This window comes from Coloeus monedula, assembly GCF_965178545.1.
Source record: "Coloeus monedula genome assembly, chromosome: 6".
Lineage (NCBI taxonomy): Eukaryota > Metazoa > Chordata > Aves > Passeriformes > Corvidae > Coloeus > Coloeus monedula.
The window spans coordinates 48,416,473-48,431,697 of NC_138786.1; the positions used below are offsets into that span (position 1 = coordinate 48,416,473).

Consider the following 15,225-nt stretch of genomic DNA (forward strand, 5'->3'; position numbering starts at 1 on the left):
TTGTTCTTAATATACTGAGAGAAACTAGATGTTGTGTACCTTTTTTGCAAATAAACAAGATTACATCAAAGATACATTGATTCTATCATCAATTTCTCATCCTGACATCATCTGCAGATCTCAAGTATAGGCTGGCTGCTTTAAGCAGCAGACAGAACACTAATGGAAGCTAATTTAAATTTCCATTTGCAGCCCTCGTCTAAAGGTGCAAAAACTTCAAATGCAAATACCTTATGTTTCAAATGTAAAGTTAAATAGTAATTTTCCAGATGAACCGCTGTCTGAAAATACACAACGCACTCCCCTTTTGGAATGATACACAAAGAACTTCTGTGCTTTGAAATGATTCATAGCAGATAGGAAGAAAAGTGATCATTAATTGATTCTTCAAATAAAAGATCACACGTGTAACTGAGAGACCCTGTTGGAAAATCAAATGGACTAAATTTGCAGAGAAGCTTGTGCTTTTCATAGAAGTCTTCTGGCAGAATTTCAAATCAGCTTGATGATTAAACAGCAGGTCATTTAAAGTGTGTTTACATTAACAAGCCTCTGTAACCATATTCATACTAGGGCAAGGCATAGCACACAAAGAGTTTGTTAGATTATAATTAGTTTAGATTACTTTCCATTATGTATTGGTAAAGGCAGCCCATGGGCTGGCTCATGTTTCAGGTTACCCTGCTGTTCCTGTTCGTGCAGCAGTAGCTTTGGGTAAGGTATCTGCGTGACAATATCTAAAAAAACCTGCCCAGCAGTTTTAAGTAGTGACCCTTGCACTTCTTTGGCTCATGATCCCGTAAATGCCACCACCCATTCTTCTTATCAAACTTTAAACTGAAAATAGGACAAAAGTGATATAAACTGTGCAAGGCTGTATTTCATAAGAGTCTTTGGGCTCCTTGCAAGCAAGTCTCTAGATTACACTGCATTAAACCATATTCTTAATTAGTCTATGAGTGCCACTGGAGAAACAGACCTGTAATATGTAACATCAGAATCTGGTGTTAACTGCTTTGCAGTGTTCAGACCTTTTTATTACCTTTACCACCCATACTTTTTACAGGTTGTGTATTCTCATGTGTTCCATTTTTGAAACCACATAAATGCTAGGTTTTTACTTCTATTTCATTAATTTACTTGATATGTGTGAAAGCAAAGTAGTCACACTGACACTTCTGAAGAATGTTTTAATCCTTTGTGTTATTACATAATTTCTTGATTCGTTTTTATCTGGTGTGGTTTAGCACAGCAGTATGGACCCACCCACTGCATCTCAAAGTGTAATCTTTCTGACACTTAAATGACATTTTTCCATTTTCTTGGGTAATTAATAATTTACAATGTGGGCCTGTAAAGAATCTATGCTCATATTTAAATATCTGCAAAATTTACAGGTTCACTTTTTCATTTTGAAAGCTCTAAGGTAATATAAAATGTTTCACTTACTGCTCTTCCTTCTTTTTCTATAAAGAGCTTATGTTCTGCAGATTGTAAAACTGTTTTATAAACTGTATCTTGTAAGATATATAATTTTGTAGGGCTGGTTGGTGGTTCCACTGTCAAAAATTAAGAAGGAAATAATTAGAAAAACTATGCTTAAGCCAAGCCTGTCTGTAACATTAAAAGGTGTATATATAGATACAGATACATATACATATATGAGTATAGTAGGGTCAGAGGAGTCTAAATCTTACAAGTCTGGGCAAACATTTGTGAATTTATTGTGTATTATGATTTCTGATGTTAGACTATTTTGTCTCACACTGGGAAGAGGAAAAGCTCATTTAAGATTAAAAGTTGAGAGGTTAAGGTACAACTGAGAGATACAGCAAGTATATAAATTTAAAAGAGCTAGTGAGAGGAGACAAGGCATCCAAACTCCAATATTGCCAGTGGATGCAGTCAGATAAACCAAGGAAGCAAGTACTACAAAGGTCAGCCTAGCTTGGAGTTATGGAGATGGGGGTCTGAGCTCAGGGAGCAAAAGATGCAGAGATAGAGGTGCACTGTAGACAAAGAGGAAGAAAATAAGGAATAGCCTGGGAGATGCAAAGAGGCTACTCTGTCCATCATGTAAGTCACCTGAAACACGGGGCAATCTCTTTATTAAATCTTGTCTGGAACTACATTTTTCTTGCTTCATGTCTTCCTCTCAACATGCCTTTTTCCTTGCATGAGTTGTGGAGTTTGGGAGAAGTAGAGCATATTCTTTACAATCAGTTATGAAAATGAGGCTTAGGACCAGTTCTGTTCCAGTCACCTCAGCAAAGATCAGCACATCTTTCCACTCAGCCACCCGTGTTCAACTAGTGCTCTGACAACAGCATGTAGAAATGGTTAATGACTTAAAACTTCATAGGGCAACCAGGGATCACAATTTCAAATAAAAAAATATTTGCCCTCCAAATCTGGCTTTCTTGAAAATTGTTATTGTCTGGGCGATGAGATATTTTGAAAATCATCTGGGCCAAATTAATCAGATAGTGTGTATCCGCTTAACTCTACTGAAGTGGTGCTGCACAAATATTTACTGAATGAAGATGTCAACTCACAATTTTGTGTTACTTATTAAAACCAGATCCGTTTAGAACTTTTACCAAACTGTACTTTGACTGCCACTTTGATGCAAAGAAGAGGTTTTTTCTTGAATATTTATCTATATCTTTATAATATAATGTCATTTCAATACAATATTGTTTCTGACAAATTGATTCATTATTCTGAACTACTGATCTTGCATAAGCTATCCTCTCATCACCACCTGATCACATAGCTCCTTACATCATTTTCATCTCTTTCCAGCTTTGAAGTTTCATCATCCTTGTCAAGATCTGGAAGTGCAGGCCAGGATATGGTAGTGCCCACAAATCAGTAGTGGGTAAGTGCCATCTTAATGTCTCAGACAGCAATGTACTTTAATACTTATTCATTTAAGTTCAGTGTGTAAAACTCAAGATATAATTGAAATGTATTGAATCTTCATGAAAACTCTAAAAAGAAAAGCATTTATTGTGCTTCTAATGTGGAACCAAATGTTTAAGAAAGTATTCATCAAGACCAAACTTGATGCTTCAGTGCTATGAAGCTTTACTATATTGGTTGTTGGTGTTGGAAGTCAGGGAGTCTGATGTGAGCAGCATGACTTAGAAAAAGGTCTTTTTTCAGACTGGGTGCTTTAAGTATGTAATTTGTCATGAAGCCAGTCAATGACCTGATTTTCAAATGCCATTTACACAGGATTCTATCTGGTCTGCTTTAGATGTTAATTCCATTAAAGACAACACTGGAAAGCCAGATCTTAGGGTCTCTTTGGGGGCACAGCACATAGGATGCCTTCAGGCACAACAGCCATCTTGAAAGCTCTGTCACCCTCTTCTCTTAAGCCCTTTTTAACAACCCTGCATGTTGTCTTTATTTGTGTCATGATCCAACATACCCCCACGAGGTAACTGATACTATGATTATCTGAAACTATCTCAGAACAAAGTGAAAGCAATTAAGAAACCTCTGCCAAGGCACAGATCCTGCTAACTGATTAACCACTGTCTCAGACTGTTTACTTGGAGTGCTGCTTGAGGCCCCCAAGAAGTCAGTCTGTACACTTCATAAGGCATTCTGATGGGACAAAATGGAAAAGATGCTTTAAGATCCTAATTATCTCCGTGCTTCTCCCCAGTCATTCCAAACATGACATGGTCATGATAGCTCCAAGGATTTTTCGGGAAGTTCTAGAGGTGGTTGGGGAATCTAAACCTGACTATGCCTCCTAGCTTAGAGAAATAGCATACTGCATTTCCAGCCATTCGTGAGCAAGTCATATAGCAAAAGCTGGGTTTTACTGTGAGCATCTCACTGTTTTTATTGTATATCCAAATTTAGTAATTAATCAACAAAAATAATAGCATCATCTATTACTGATATTGTCCAGCAAATACAGTGTTCGGAAGTTATAACTCAGAATGTTAATCCTCTTGAATTTTCCCTGTTATTATATAAAATCACCACAGGAAGGTGAGTTTTGTCTCATTGCTCTTATACAAAGTTTAAATTATTCACTTTCTAACCAGACATCAACACTATATATTTATTCACAAGTAGGAGCAACAGGCCCAGGTGCTTCTGTATGGTATCTACAGCTGACATTTCAGCATTACTGGTATTCATAGTCCTGTAGCTTGTTAGCCACTTGCTGTCATATGAACCAAAAACTTTTAGGGGCCTAAATGTTTGCTGATAAAACCTTATAGGTACTTTCATTTCTGCTGCTGGGCACACACTTTATGAGAGGACAGTCAGGCTTTCCCAACATCAGAACAGGGTATTTGTGACAAAATACCGAGCTAAAGACAGCTTTTGTTCCAAACTAGTTTTCTGAACTCAGACTGTCTTTCAAGTCCAAGTAAACTAGGAGTTCATCAGTAGCAGGCCATCAATCCTACAGACGATTTAGATGGTTTTAAAGATGCTCAGAAATAAAGAAAAATTATCTGAAAGAATCTAATGAACACATCTGGAATGTTTTATTAGGATCATTGTATTTACTTTGAAATCTCTTGAATGAATCATTCCAGAATGGTGTTAGAAATTCTCTTTACTCTAAGAATAGTGTATCTTAAATTTATACTTATAGGCCTGAATTAGTGCTCAGCGACATCTCTATATCCAACTTCTTGTTATCTTTAAAGTGTGTGTTTGGAATTGTTCATGATTTTGTAATGAAGACTATTTTTTACAGCCTGCAGAGTGATAATATAAAAGCAGCAAAAAAGAGCTAGAAAGTAGTTAGTTGGAGTTCAGAAAAAAGACCTTTTTTTGGCTGACACTGTTGTATAAAGATTTCAGAATTAAGATAGATGCAAAGTTTACTCTAAATTTCAGTGCATCTAACTTAACCTTTCAAAACTCTGCAAACTCTGGGAAACATATTGGACAGACTAAGATAAAAGTATGACTTTAGTCAAAACTTGCTCTTCGAGTTAATTGTGGAATACTTGCTCAGAGGTATAAATTTTCACACTATTCCACTCCAGTCTCCAGTTGTGAGAGTGTACTCACAAACTTTGTACTATCATAGTTATAGCACAAAAACTATGGACCTTTAACAGAAAAGTTAACTTTTGCTAGAAGGTTGTAACATCTCATTATACATTAATTTAGTAGCATCTTTTAAAAAGAGCAGCACAGCTTCCCTCATATTTATTACTTCATATGAATGACATCAAGAATGGCTTCTTCGGAATTAAAGAAAAACTTGGAGGTTGGTAATTTGATTACCCAGAGGATAGTTCAGTTTCTTTACCTAAAAATGAGCAAGGTTAAAATCATATGCAGCCAGGTTATTATTTTAGTCTGGCTTAACTCTTACTTTTTCCTGATAGTGATATAATAAACCCTTTTTAGTTATTAGTAGTTCAGGTTGAGAGAAAAACTATGTGTGAACTTTGTCTGGATTGCAGAAAAATGACATTTTAAATCTTCAAAAGAAGTAAAAAGAGACAGATATTGATTGTAATTAGGAAACTTATTTCTGTACCTACTGCAGATTGTATGACAAGTGACTTAAACATCTCTGTTTGCTTTCCCAGTGGAAGAATAGCCACAGGAGTATTCACTTCTGCATAATTAGTATTTGAAAACCGTAATACATGTGAAATGTATTACAGTGACATTTTCTGAATATAGTTCTCTCTTTACCACAAGGTTGCCTTGCTAAGTGTCTAAAAGTATTTTGATCAGAAAAGTAATATTACATATTATAGCTTGGTAGGTTAATCCATTTGTGCTTTTGCAATTTTAAAGTTACAGTGACTTCTGGAAAATGGAATATTCTAGAAAATTAATATGTATCAGGGAGGAAATAAATGTTTCTTACATTATACGGCAGCAAAATTTTGCATTTTATCCCACAGGTTAAAGTGCATGTCTCCAGCTAATCTATTGAAAGATTCAGTTTGCATATAGTTATAGAATGTCAGTGAAATAACCCTTTGACTTTGATCTCCCTTTTGAGTTACAGCTTAGAATTTCCCAGTGATAATAACTTTGGTGGAACACAAGGAGGAAACATAAGCTAAGTTCTCCAGAAAATCAGAATTTAAAATGTGAAAAAAAAAAGAAAAAGTGCTTTGTGTTTGAATTTATAATTATCTTTCTGTTAAGGATGAAGAGATGCTTTTGACAGGAGGCTTGAAATCTCTCCTTCCCCATGTGCTAAGAAGAATAATTCGATGCAACAGACTGACTATTAGTAACACTTCTGGAATGGCGGAAGGTAAGTAAGCCTAACAGCTCTCTGTGCAAAGTGATTCCATTTTAGATTCATAACTATGTGGTTTTTTGTTTGTGAAGCATTGAAGAAATATCAAAAGCACTGAAGTAAAACAGAAGAAAATGTTATGTTCTTGGGAGTTTTTGAAACCACCTTGTAAGCACCCAACTGTTTTTTAAATCATAAAGATATAGCAGAGAAAATGCACCATCCTACCTGAGTAATGTACATGGACTTTGCTTTCAATGTTAGCAGTGCATCCCTCTGCTTCCAATTGTCACTGAGAAATGATGGATGCAGAAAATATTTGAAAAATCTTTAAGCAAATCTGGCTTTGCTTGCATGTTATTATTGCATTTGTAAGATGACCTGCTATGTTCTTCACAGAGACCTTGCTTTACTTAGCACATCAAATATGCTTGGGGGAAGAATTAGAGACATATAGTTACAGAAGTGGTTTTCTGCTTCATTTGTTGCATAAAGTGAAGATTTCTGGCTCAGCAATACTGGGAATTATAAAGGGGGAGGGAAAAATTAGTTTTATACTCAGATAACTGAATGCATTCTGGAAGATTAATTTCTGTCTTGCCTGTCATAGCTGGACTTCTACAGAAGCAGAGAAACCTGTCATTGTTCTGATCAACTTCAAAAAGTAATAGAAACAAAAATACCATGGCAAATAGCTGATCAACAAAGCTGTGTGCACAGTAGTAGCACTACGATAAAAAATGTTAAAGGTCATTTTGTAGAACCATAGTGAGTCTTGAAATTGTGGTTTTCTTTTCTGTCAGTTCCTAAATTGAAAATACTAATGGAAGACATTTTATAATGTTAATAATATGCAGTTTGCCCCAACTGAATTTTTTAATGAATTCGTTGCTGCAGTAGTTCCAAATGTATTCGTTCCAACATTTTTAGAAGTATTATTGACATACAAAACAAGTTCATGAACAGCTTCATTATACAAAAAGAACCATTGTAACCAACTGTCTTATGTTGTTGATATCCAATTCTTTCTTACTGTCCTCATTGTCATTCACCAAAGAAATTAAAAGCTCTTTCTAAACATCTCTGAACTGGGACATGAGTGTGTTGAATTAATGCCTGGGTTGGTCAGCACATCCAGCCCCACTACCATTGCTTGTGAATATATTCATAATAATGACTCCACAATGCAAGTGAATACATCAGGAGGTATGGATTTCATTTGTACAAAAAGTAAGGATAGCTATCAGGAGGATATTTGCCTGCAGATTCAGTCTGTCATCTGTAACTAGTATGTGAAAATTGGTGTTGTCAATTGAATACCCTGACTAAACCCATAATTTTAAGAAGTCATTAATATAACCAGCAAAGCAGCAAGTGCCTGTGGATTTCTCATGGATGGCAGGGAATGAAGTTGAGGGGTAACTGAATGTAGTGTTTTATTCAGTGCTAAATGTAGTATGTTTATTCAGCAAAAATATTTGTCTGTATTTAGCAAGAATCTCTTTCTGTATTTAGTAACTTTTGCTAGTAATAAAATGAATTTTTATGCTGACTGCTCCCAAGAGAGCAGTTTGTGGACAAATTCAGTATGCAAATACATGCTTACCTCAGCCTTTGCTTTGCATTTTTCCATCAGGAATAGAATTCTATCTTTGGATTTCTTTGTTAGCTTTGGTCAAGAGTAAGATTTGGCTCAGTTTCTACAGCCTTTGAAGGAAGCTTATTGATTTCAACTAAATTATTGCCTCTTTGATGACAGACTACTGCAGTATTTAAGAAAGTGAGTGCTTCTGTGCAGCCTCCTACTCGCCTGCCTGATATCAGACAGTAATAACTCTTCAAGAGAGTATCAGTACAGAATTTAGGGACTGTTAATTGCTGGGTTTATACACCCCAGACCAGTTGTACTCCAAATTTCCCCTCCTTATTTGAACAGCTGATATTTCCATGCAGGAAAATTTAAATGGCATTGGTATTAACTACTACTGTTAAGAAAATAAATGCTAAATAAATGAATGGGACCTTTCTTCAGTGGTACTCATTCCAAAAATATCAATGTCTTTAGAAGCTATTTCATGGTAGTAGTCAACAACCTTTTAAATCAAAGCTGTTTCCAAGTGAAGAAAGTGTAGCAGTTCTGTGTATTTTAGGTGGTTTTTTTTAAATTAGAAAGAGTGGAAATTACTGAGATTCAGTGAACAGTCAGGAGTTTATTCCTGACCTGTAATTGTATCTGTTTAATTGCAGCCCACATTAAAATTCCCTAGCCAAGAAATTTTAAAGAATGTTCTACGAACAACAAGATACCAGGAATTTATATCTTGGTGTTGTGAAAAATAAATGTGAAAGTGTGGTATGTGATAGCCTTTCTTTGGCTCTGGGTTAACATTTGCAAATAAAGTATTTTCCTACAGAACACTAATTTCCCGGGTTAGACAAGAAATTATGTTTATATATAAATTCACAGAAATGTTTAATAATTATGGTGTCTTCATATTCTGCTACTACCCATGTCTGCCAACTGTTTTAGCCATGAATGACTTCACAGGTAGAGTGGGCCCAGCTGTGATTTTTAAGACATTTCAGGAGGTTTAATCTAATTACAGAGTTCTGAATCTAAAATTTCCTTTGGACCATCCAAAGAAATTTATACAGAAAAGTTACTGTTTCACAAACAAAAAGCTGAATTAATAACCAGTCATTACTACCTTCCACAATTTAAGGCTATAAACAGGCCAATGTCGTGATTTTGCACAAGTCCCTGGCTGATGACTTTGAGAAATTCTGCTATGCAAACGATGGACCCTTGCCACTGCTGCACAGAAGTCAACCAGGTGATTGGAAATGTCCTTCCCTGAGTAGTGATTCTGATATCAGGTAACTACAGACCATTTCTGCTGGTCAATATTCTGCAGTGAATGCTGGTGGTGATTAGGAGGGTTTCAGGAAACAGCCTGCTTACACTGTTGAACATTTTGAACAAGGTTCTTTTCTTGGAATTATACCTCTGTGTGAAAACCATGTATATAACAGCCTGATCATCCTGTTCTTGAGAAACATGTTATGATAATTGTCACTATTACAAGTATTTCTCTAATCCAAAGGCAAAATCTTGTGTAATTTTAAAATATTTTGCAGTCTGAGCCTGCAGAATTCAGTATTAGTGTTTTATATTTCTTTTCTTTACTAGAAACATGGCCATGATGTCTGCATGATACTTGCAGAGTCTCTGAAATTTGAAAGATGTACTCCTGTAGTAAACACTAAAAACGTGGCTTAAACCGGCTTCCGATTTTTTGAAAGCCAGAGGCTAGATACACATAAGGGGCCTTTACCTATAAAACTGAAAAAATGCTGTGTTTGCCAGCTTGGTTTTGTGCAGAATAAGGTGTTCTGGGGGTTTTGCCTGTGTTTGTTTCGTTATTACTCAGAAAAAAAAGGCTGTATCTTGTGGTTTCACACTGGGTTTATGTCAATTCAACCAATGCACCTTGTTTTCAAAAAATGTGATAAAGCTGTGATAACTTCTTATTTCACTAGAACTGACTGCCTACAGTACAGAAAATATGAGCATGGAGCTTGTACTGGATCACTGAAAAGCCTTAAGGAGTATTCTGAACAACTCAAGGACATGGTGACTTTTTATTTAGGCTGCAGCTTCTCTTTTGAAAAAGCAGTCCAAAAAGCTGGCATTCCTATAAGAAACGTTGAGCAAAAATGTAATGTAAGCATGTACAAAGTAAGTATATGCACACACATAGTCTTTATTGTAATTTTGCCTGTGAGTTTTGCCTGTATTCACATTAGGTGCATATACCTATTGTTCAAATCAGAACTGTTTTTCTCTACCTACATAGTAACTTAAGGCATGTGCTAGTGCTGAGAGCATGAAAGTCCAGAGTAAAATATTCCCAGCCTCATTTCAGTGCAAGGCCAGTCTTCTTTTTTTATTCATTTTTCGTGACAAAGCTTTCCCCATTTCCTGTGGCAGCCATTTCATTTGGATTCTTTCTGGTTTGCCCTCTCAGTGTCACCCAGTGATCCATGCACTATTCTGACCATGCCTTTACGTGTGTCCTGCTCTCCATACCAGCTCCTGCTTGCAGTTGGAATATTCCTTTTATAAACCATGACCATAGCAGTTTCTTCTGCGTGACAGCCACATTTTGGATTTTTCCTGTGACAGTAGAGCCTTTAAACTGCACATTTGCTGCAAAACCAGGCCTCTGGGACAGAAGATGTTCCCAAAGACTTGGGGGTGTCTACCATAGCACTGAAAATTATGACTGAGCTCAGAAAGTTTATGGTGTAGATTTTAATGTTAACAGAAGTCTTAGTGTAATTCTGGCTCCAGTAAGCAAACCCCTTAATACTAAGAACATTAAAGTACATATCTGCATACCTTTTTCCTTTAGTTCAGATGTTGTGCTACTAGAGGAAGGCTATTGTTGTTTTCAGTGTTACTCTTACACAATCTGTGCTATGCTCCTGGTCAAAATGAAGGTGCAAACGTATCTCATATGTGAGTCCTTCTACCAAGCCTAAAGAAAAAGTAGAACTATGTATCTGCCTCTAGCATTTCAGAATTAGGAAAAATTTTATAGTTTATAGCACATTAATGCTGTGAAGAACTGCACAGTTTGTTTCTTCAGTGACGGGCGTGATTATTATTATTATCATTATAAAGGCTTTAAATGAACATTTTCTAGACAGCTCTAGCTCTCTGCATGTCTTGTTTATGTTCTACTGTAACTCAGATACCAGGCTTTTTTTTTATAAAAAGCTGACCTGCTAAATAGAAATTTCTAAATAGAAAAGGTGCTTCAGCCTCCCAGTTGGTGAGGATTATAAATTCCAGAGCCTTTGTAGAGGCATGAAAGATTTTGTATGGATGGAACTGGCATGCTGCTTCTGTGCAAGTGGGTACTGCCATCAGCAGTGGCTCACCCAGGCGTGTTACAGGGCGCTGTGTTCAAGTACAGAGGGTAGATTCAGTCCAAGAAGATTTGCAGCTGTGCAATAATCTTCTATTAGCTTTTTCACTTTCTGTAGAGGGAACACACCATTGTTTTCTGATAATATTCAACATATACTGAGCTCACCTTGTTGTGTGCACAGAAACAAGAAATGCATGATGTTGAAAATTTTAGTGATCTATATGATGAAGCTAAATGATGGACTCTTAAAGGAAAAAAATACGGGATCCTAAGAAATTTTTTCTAAAGGATTCAAAATGAATGTTAGAATGCCTTTCTAAACTCAAGTACAGCACAAAGATTTAAATTCATTTATTCTAATATTTTAGAAGTAGTATTCCATATTCCTGCTAACACCGGATTCTTTTGAACTGCCAGACATCTGTGCCTTGCTACAGCGTTTCTATGTTTCACTGCAACTTAGTAGTCACAATGAGACCTATTCCTGAAAGCAAGTTGGAAGCAGCTGTGCTAGCAACGTGTGAATTAAAAGAAGCCCATGGAGCACCAATTCACATAGGTGACCCTGGTCAGTGCTTTTCATTTTTCACTCTTCATACACCAGACTATGTATAAAAGTGAAGGGGGAAAGCATGGGAAGTGGTAGGACTGAAATACCTGTACCACTAAATCTATTATGTTTTAATCCTTTCTGATGGTCACAAACCTGAATATAAAAGGAAAAAGAAAGAAGAAAAAAAAAAGAAAAAACAAGGTGTTGAGTAAGCTGAACACACGGATTTCTTAGATAAAAGATAGTTGTTGGATGTAGGTAAGTTATATGTCAGGGGTGGTTTTGGTAAAAAAGTGTAATCACATTTTTCTGAAATGTATGCAGTTTCATTTATATGTGAATACTTTCTTGCTGTCAGAGATTCCAGTGACAGGGTGGCAATGACTGACAGCATGGGGAAAAGTATGTGTGGATGCGTTTTGTGTCTTAGTGGTTGAATGTGAAAGTAAATACTGCATTATTTTAAAAAATACTGAGATGGCATACAGTGAGCATAACACTTAAGACAGAATGAATAGAACTATGACAAGATTTTTTTTAAAATCTAGTTTGAACAAAACTGGAAAAAAAATAAGACAGGAGGCTGTGTGGATAAGAGCAAAACCAAACAAACACCTGTAATATGAAGATATATAGGAATAATTCCCCCCTGCTGTCAGAAGTTTGGTAGTCATGGGCTGCATACGTGGAAAGGGCATGGAAGGAGATGTCTTTGGTTAACACAACACTCCAGTAATATATTTGAGTAACATATCTGAGTACTTAAGTCTGAGGAACTAGTAATAAGTCATTACTAAAGAGTAAATTATTATATATACAAATTACATAAATTAATTCCAGAAAAGATAGTGGTACATTTAAACACCTGAAGAATTTAAAACCAAGGGAAGATAGCAAGTGCTTAGAATGACCCAGATTATTACAAGTAGGTGTTAGAATAAAATAAAAGACAATTTAGTGAAAGTCAGCTAAGAGTGAGATGTATTTATCTAAGGCAGAGAGGAAAAGAGAGATTGATCATTTTTCTAGCTAAAGAATGTAGGAAGTTAAAGCAGTAGAAAATGTGTTCTAGAAAGAACTCATTTTGCATTGCAATCATTCATTCTTGTTTGCCAGTGCTACGAATATAATTCTTCTGTTTATCCAGAGGATTTATATTATCTTGGAAACTCAGCATAAATGTCTAGCTTGTATTTTGTTGCAGAAATAAGGTAAATACATTTTTATTGGTGTTGTCAAGTACAAAAAGGGAAATCAAGTCAGCTCAGGCTCTGAGAATGTGCTCTCAAAGGCAAACTAAATGTTCTACTTTAGGCAGACTTGACACTCTTGCACTCAAGTCAGTGTCATTGAATGATGTTTGGGGTCCACCCCCCAGCTTTGCAGTAGTACTGCTTAATTAGAATCACTCATGATTTAATTTTTGATCAATTCCAGGTCTGCTGGGAATACAAGATCTTTCTAAACCAGATTATGGAGATCCAGTTCACCTTCACCCTGGTGATATTCCAGTGTTTTGGGCCTGTGGAGTAACAGGAGTAGAAGCAATTATCAACTGCAGTATGTGCTGCTTGGAGACTCTTTTAAAATTATCTTTCAGTCTCTTTTCTCTCTCTCTTTTTTATTTTGCTTTTTTAAAAGCAGACTGGATGAGTTGGCCGATTAGCAGGCTTGATTTTAGGGTAAGATAAAAAACACCCCAACCAAACAACAAAAAAGCCTTTGGCAGGACAGTTTTTGTTGTGAAATACAGCTCTACTTTAAAGAAAATTCCTGCTGAAATTTCACCACTTTTGAGTGAGTATTTTAAAGGTTTAAATCTACAGCTCTGGCAACATCAAAACATCTTTTTAAGCATTGTAAAAAACAAGAAGTTTAAAGGCATTCATTTTTAAGCTGCTTTCTTTTGAAATATTATTTTGTACTACATTAAAGCAATAGCAAAGGAAAAAGAAAAAAAAAAGAGAAAAAAATAAAGATAAGCCAAAAATCATTCCAAAATGTTGTCAAGAGCTAGCAAATTGATTGACATGGAAAAGAGTTCTTAAGTGTCTCATGGAGAATGTTGAGCTTTTAGTTTTTTCCAAAATTAAGTAAATATGACACACTTTACATAAATGAAACTTTCTCCTCTGCACAGAGTGTTTCTGCACTGTGTGCAGTGATTTATGGAGGCATGAGCACAAAGGGCAAGAAAATGCAACAAAACCATAGTAACAGTACTGTATACTTCTCTAAGTCACTAGAGTGGAATGAAATATGTATTTTCATTTTTACTGAAAAAGAAGCTTAACAATCATAGGCAGTATAATTGGGAGAGCCTTGGGAGGCCATCTGCTTTGTCCTTCTCTCCTTGCAGGATCTTCATGGTTTCTTACAGATGTTTGTCTGAACTTCTCTCAACACCTGCTCTAAATATGTTCAGCTTTAAGAGAAGAGACTTCTTTTTCTTTCTTACATACAATCCCTTTTCTCCAGTCCCAAATCCGTGCTGAAAATCCTGCTCTTTCCTGTATTCTTCAGCAAACCTATTTATCTTCCTCATGCATCCTTGTTGTAGGGAAAAGAGAGAAAAAAATTGCAAATGTCTCTCCAATCTGTTGCCCAAAGTGACTATCTATCCTGCCCTTGCCTGGAACTGACTTTCACTCTTGTTTATTTCTCCATTTTCTATATTATAACGAGTTGTCATTAGTGCCTTCCAGGAAATTTTTGACAGTTTTTATTTTGCTGTGCTACTTTCTCAGCTAGGTAGTTAAAAGTCTGCCATACTGTCAGTACCCATACTTTAGATGAATCTGCTAGCTTGTCACAAAAAATTGTCTGCTCACAGGGTTCGATGAGGTCTAGTAAACCTTAACAACCATGTTCCCCAGGTGCTTTAAATTGCTAGCCATAGAGTCCCAACAGATCCAGCTCAAACCAAGCACATATATACTTAGTAAAGAAATATCTTTATTTTCACCCTCCCAACCAAGTGAAGATTTGCTTGTTTAAGTATACCAGTTGAGATTTACCTAACAATGTACCAATTTTGCCAAATCAAGTATTACCTAGATCCAGACTTCTGGAATCAGTATAAAGACAGGAAATATTTTCAGCTTAGGGAGCTACTATGCTGTCAGGTATAAAGTAGCTTATTTTTCTCCGGGGTTTTAGAGGCTACTCGTATTTCCTTTGCTAAGGCTTACTGGTCCCCTTTTGTCATGACTCTTTGCCACTTTACAGTGGTTGTGGTTTAGGGGAGAAAATTGGAAGGGTAAAAGCTGGAAAATGCATGGGTTGAGATAAAGACAGTTTCCTAGGGAAAGCAAAAGCCATGCATTCAAAGAGAGAAAAACAGGGAATGAATTCACTGCTTCCCATGGGCAGGCAGGTGTTTTACCATCTCCAGGGCAGCAGGGCCCTGTCACGTGTAATGGTGACTTGGGAAGATAAACGCCATCATGACAGACCTTTTGGGAGGGCACCAGAGT

General features: G+C 36.3%; 1 protein-coding gene across 7 annotated transcripts in view; it reads left to right on the forward strand.

Moving 5' to 3' along the window:
• The window catches only part of DGLUCY (D-glutamate cyclase), a 48,387-nt gene that overhangs the window by 16,302 nt on the left and 16,860 nt on the right, over positions 1 to 15,225 (forward strand). For 6 of the 7 annotated variants that reach the window (XM_082282822.1, XM_082282827.1, XM_082282823.1 and 3 more), the window contains 6 exons: positions 2,806 to 2,881; positions 6,163 to 6,274; positions 8,983 to 9,136; positions 9,800 to 9,998; positions 11,614 to 11,764; positions 13,187 to 13,309. In XM_082282822.1, coding sequence (XP_082138948.1) covers positions 6,172 to 6,274; positions 8,983 to 9,136; positions 9,800 to 9,998; positions 11,614 to 11,764; positions 13,187 to 13,309 — 730 coding nt within the window. In that variant the 5' untranslated portion in view covers positions 2,806 to 2,881; positions 6,163 to 6,171. The remainder of the gene's footprint in view (positions 1 to 2,805; positions 2,882 to 6,162; positions 6,275 to 8,982; positions 9,137 to 9,799; positions 9,999 to 11,613; positions 11,765 to 13,186; positions 13,310 to 15,225) is intronic. The other variant, XM_082282828.1, reaches the window with a different exon arrangement.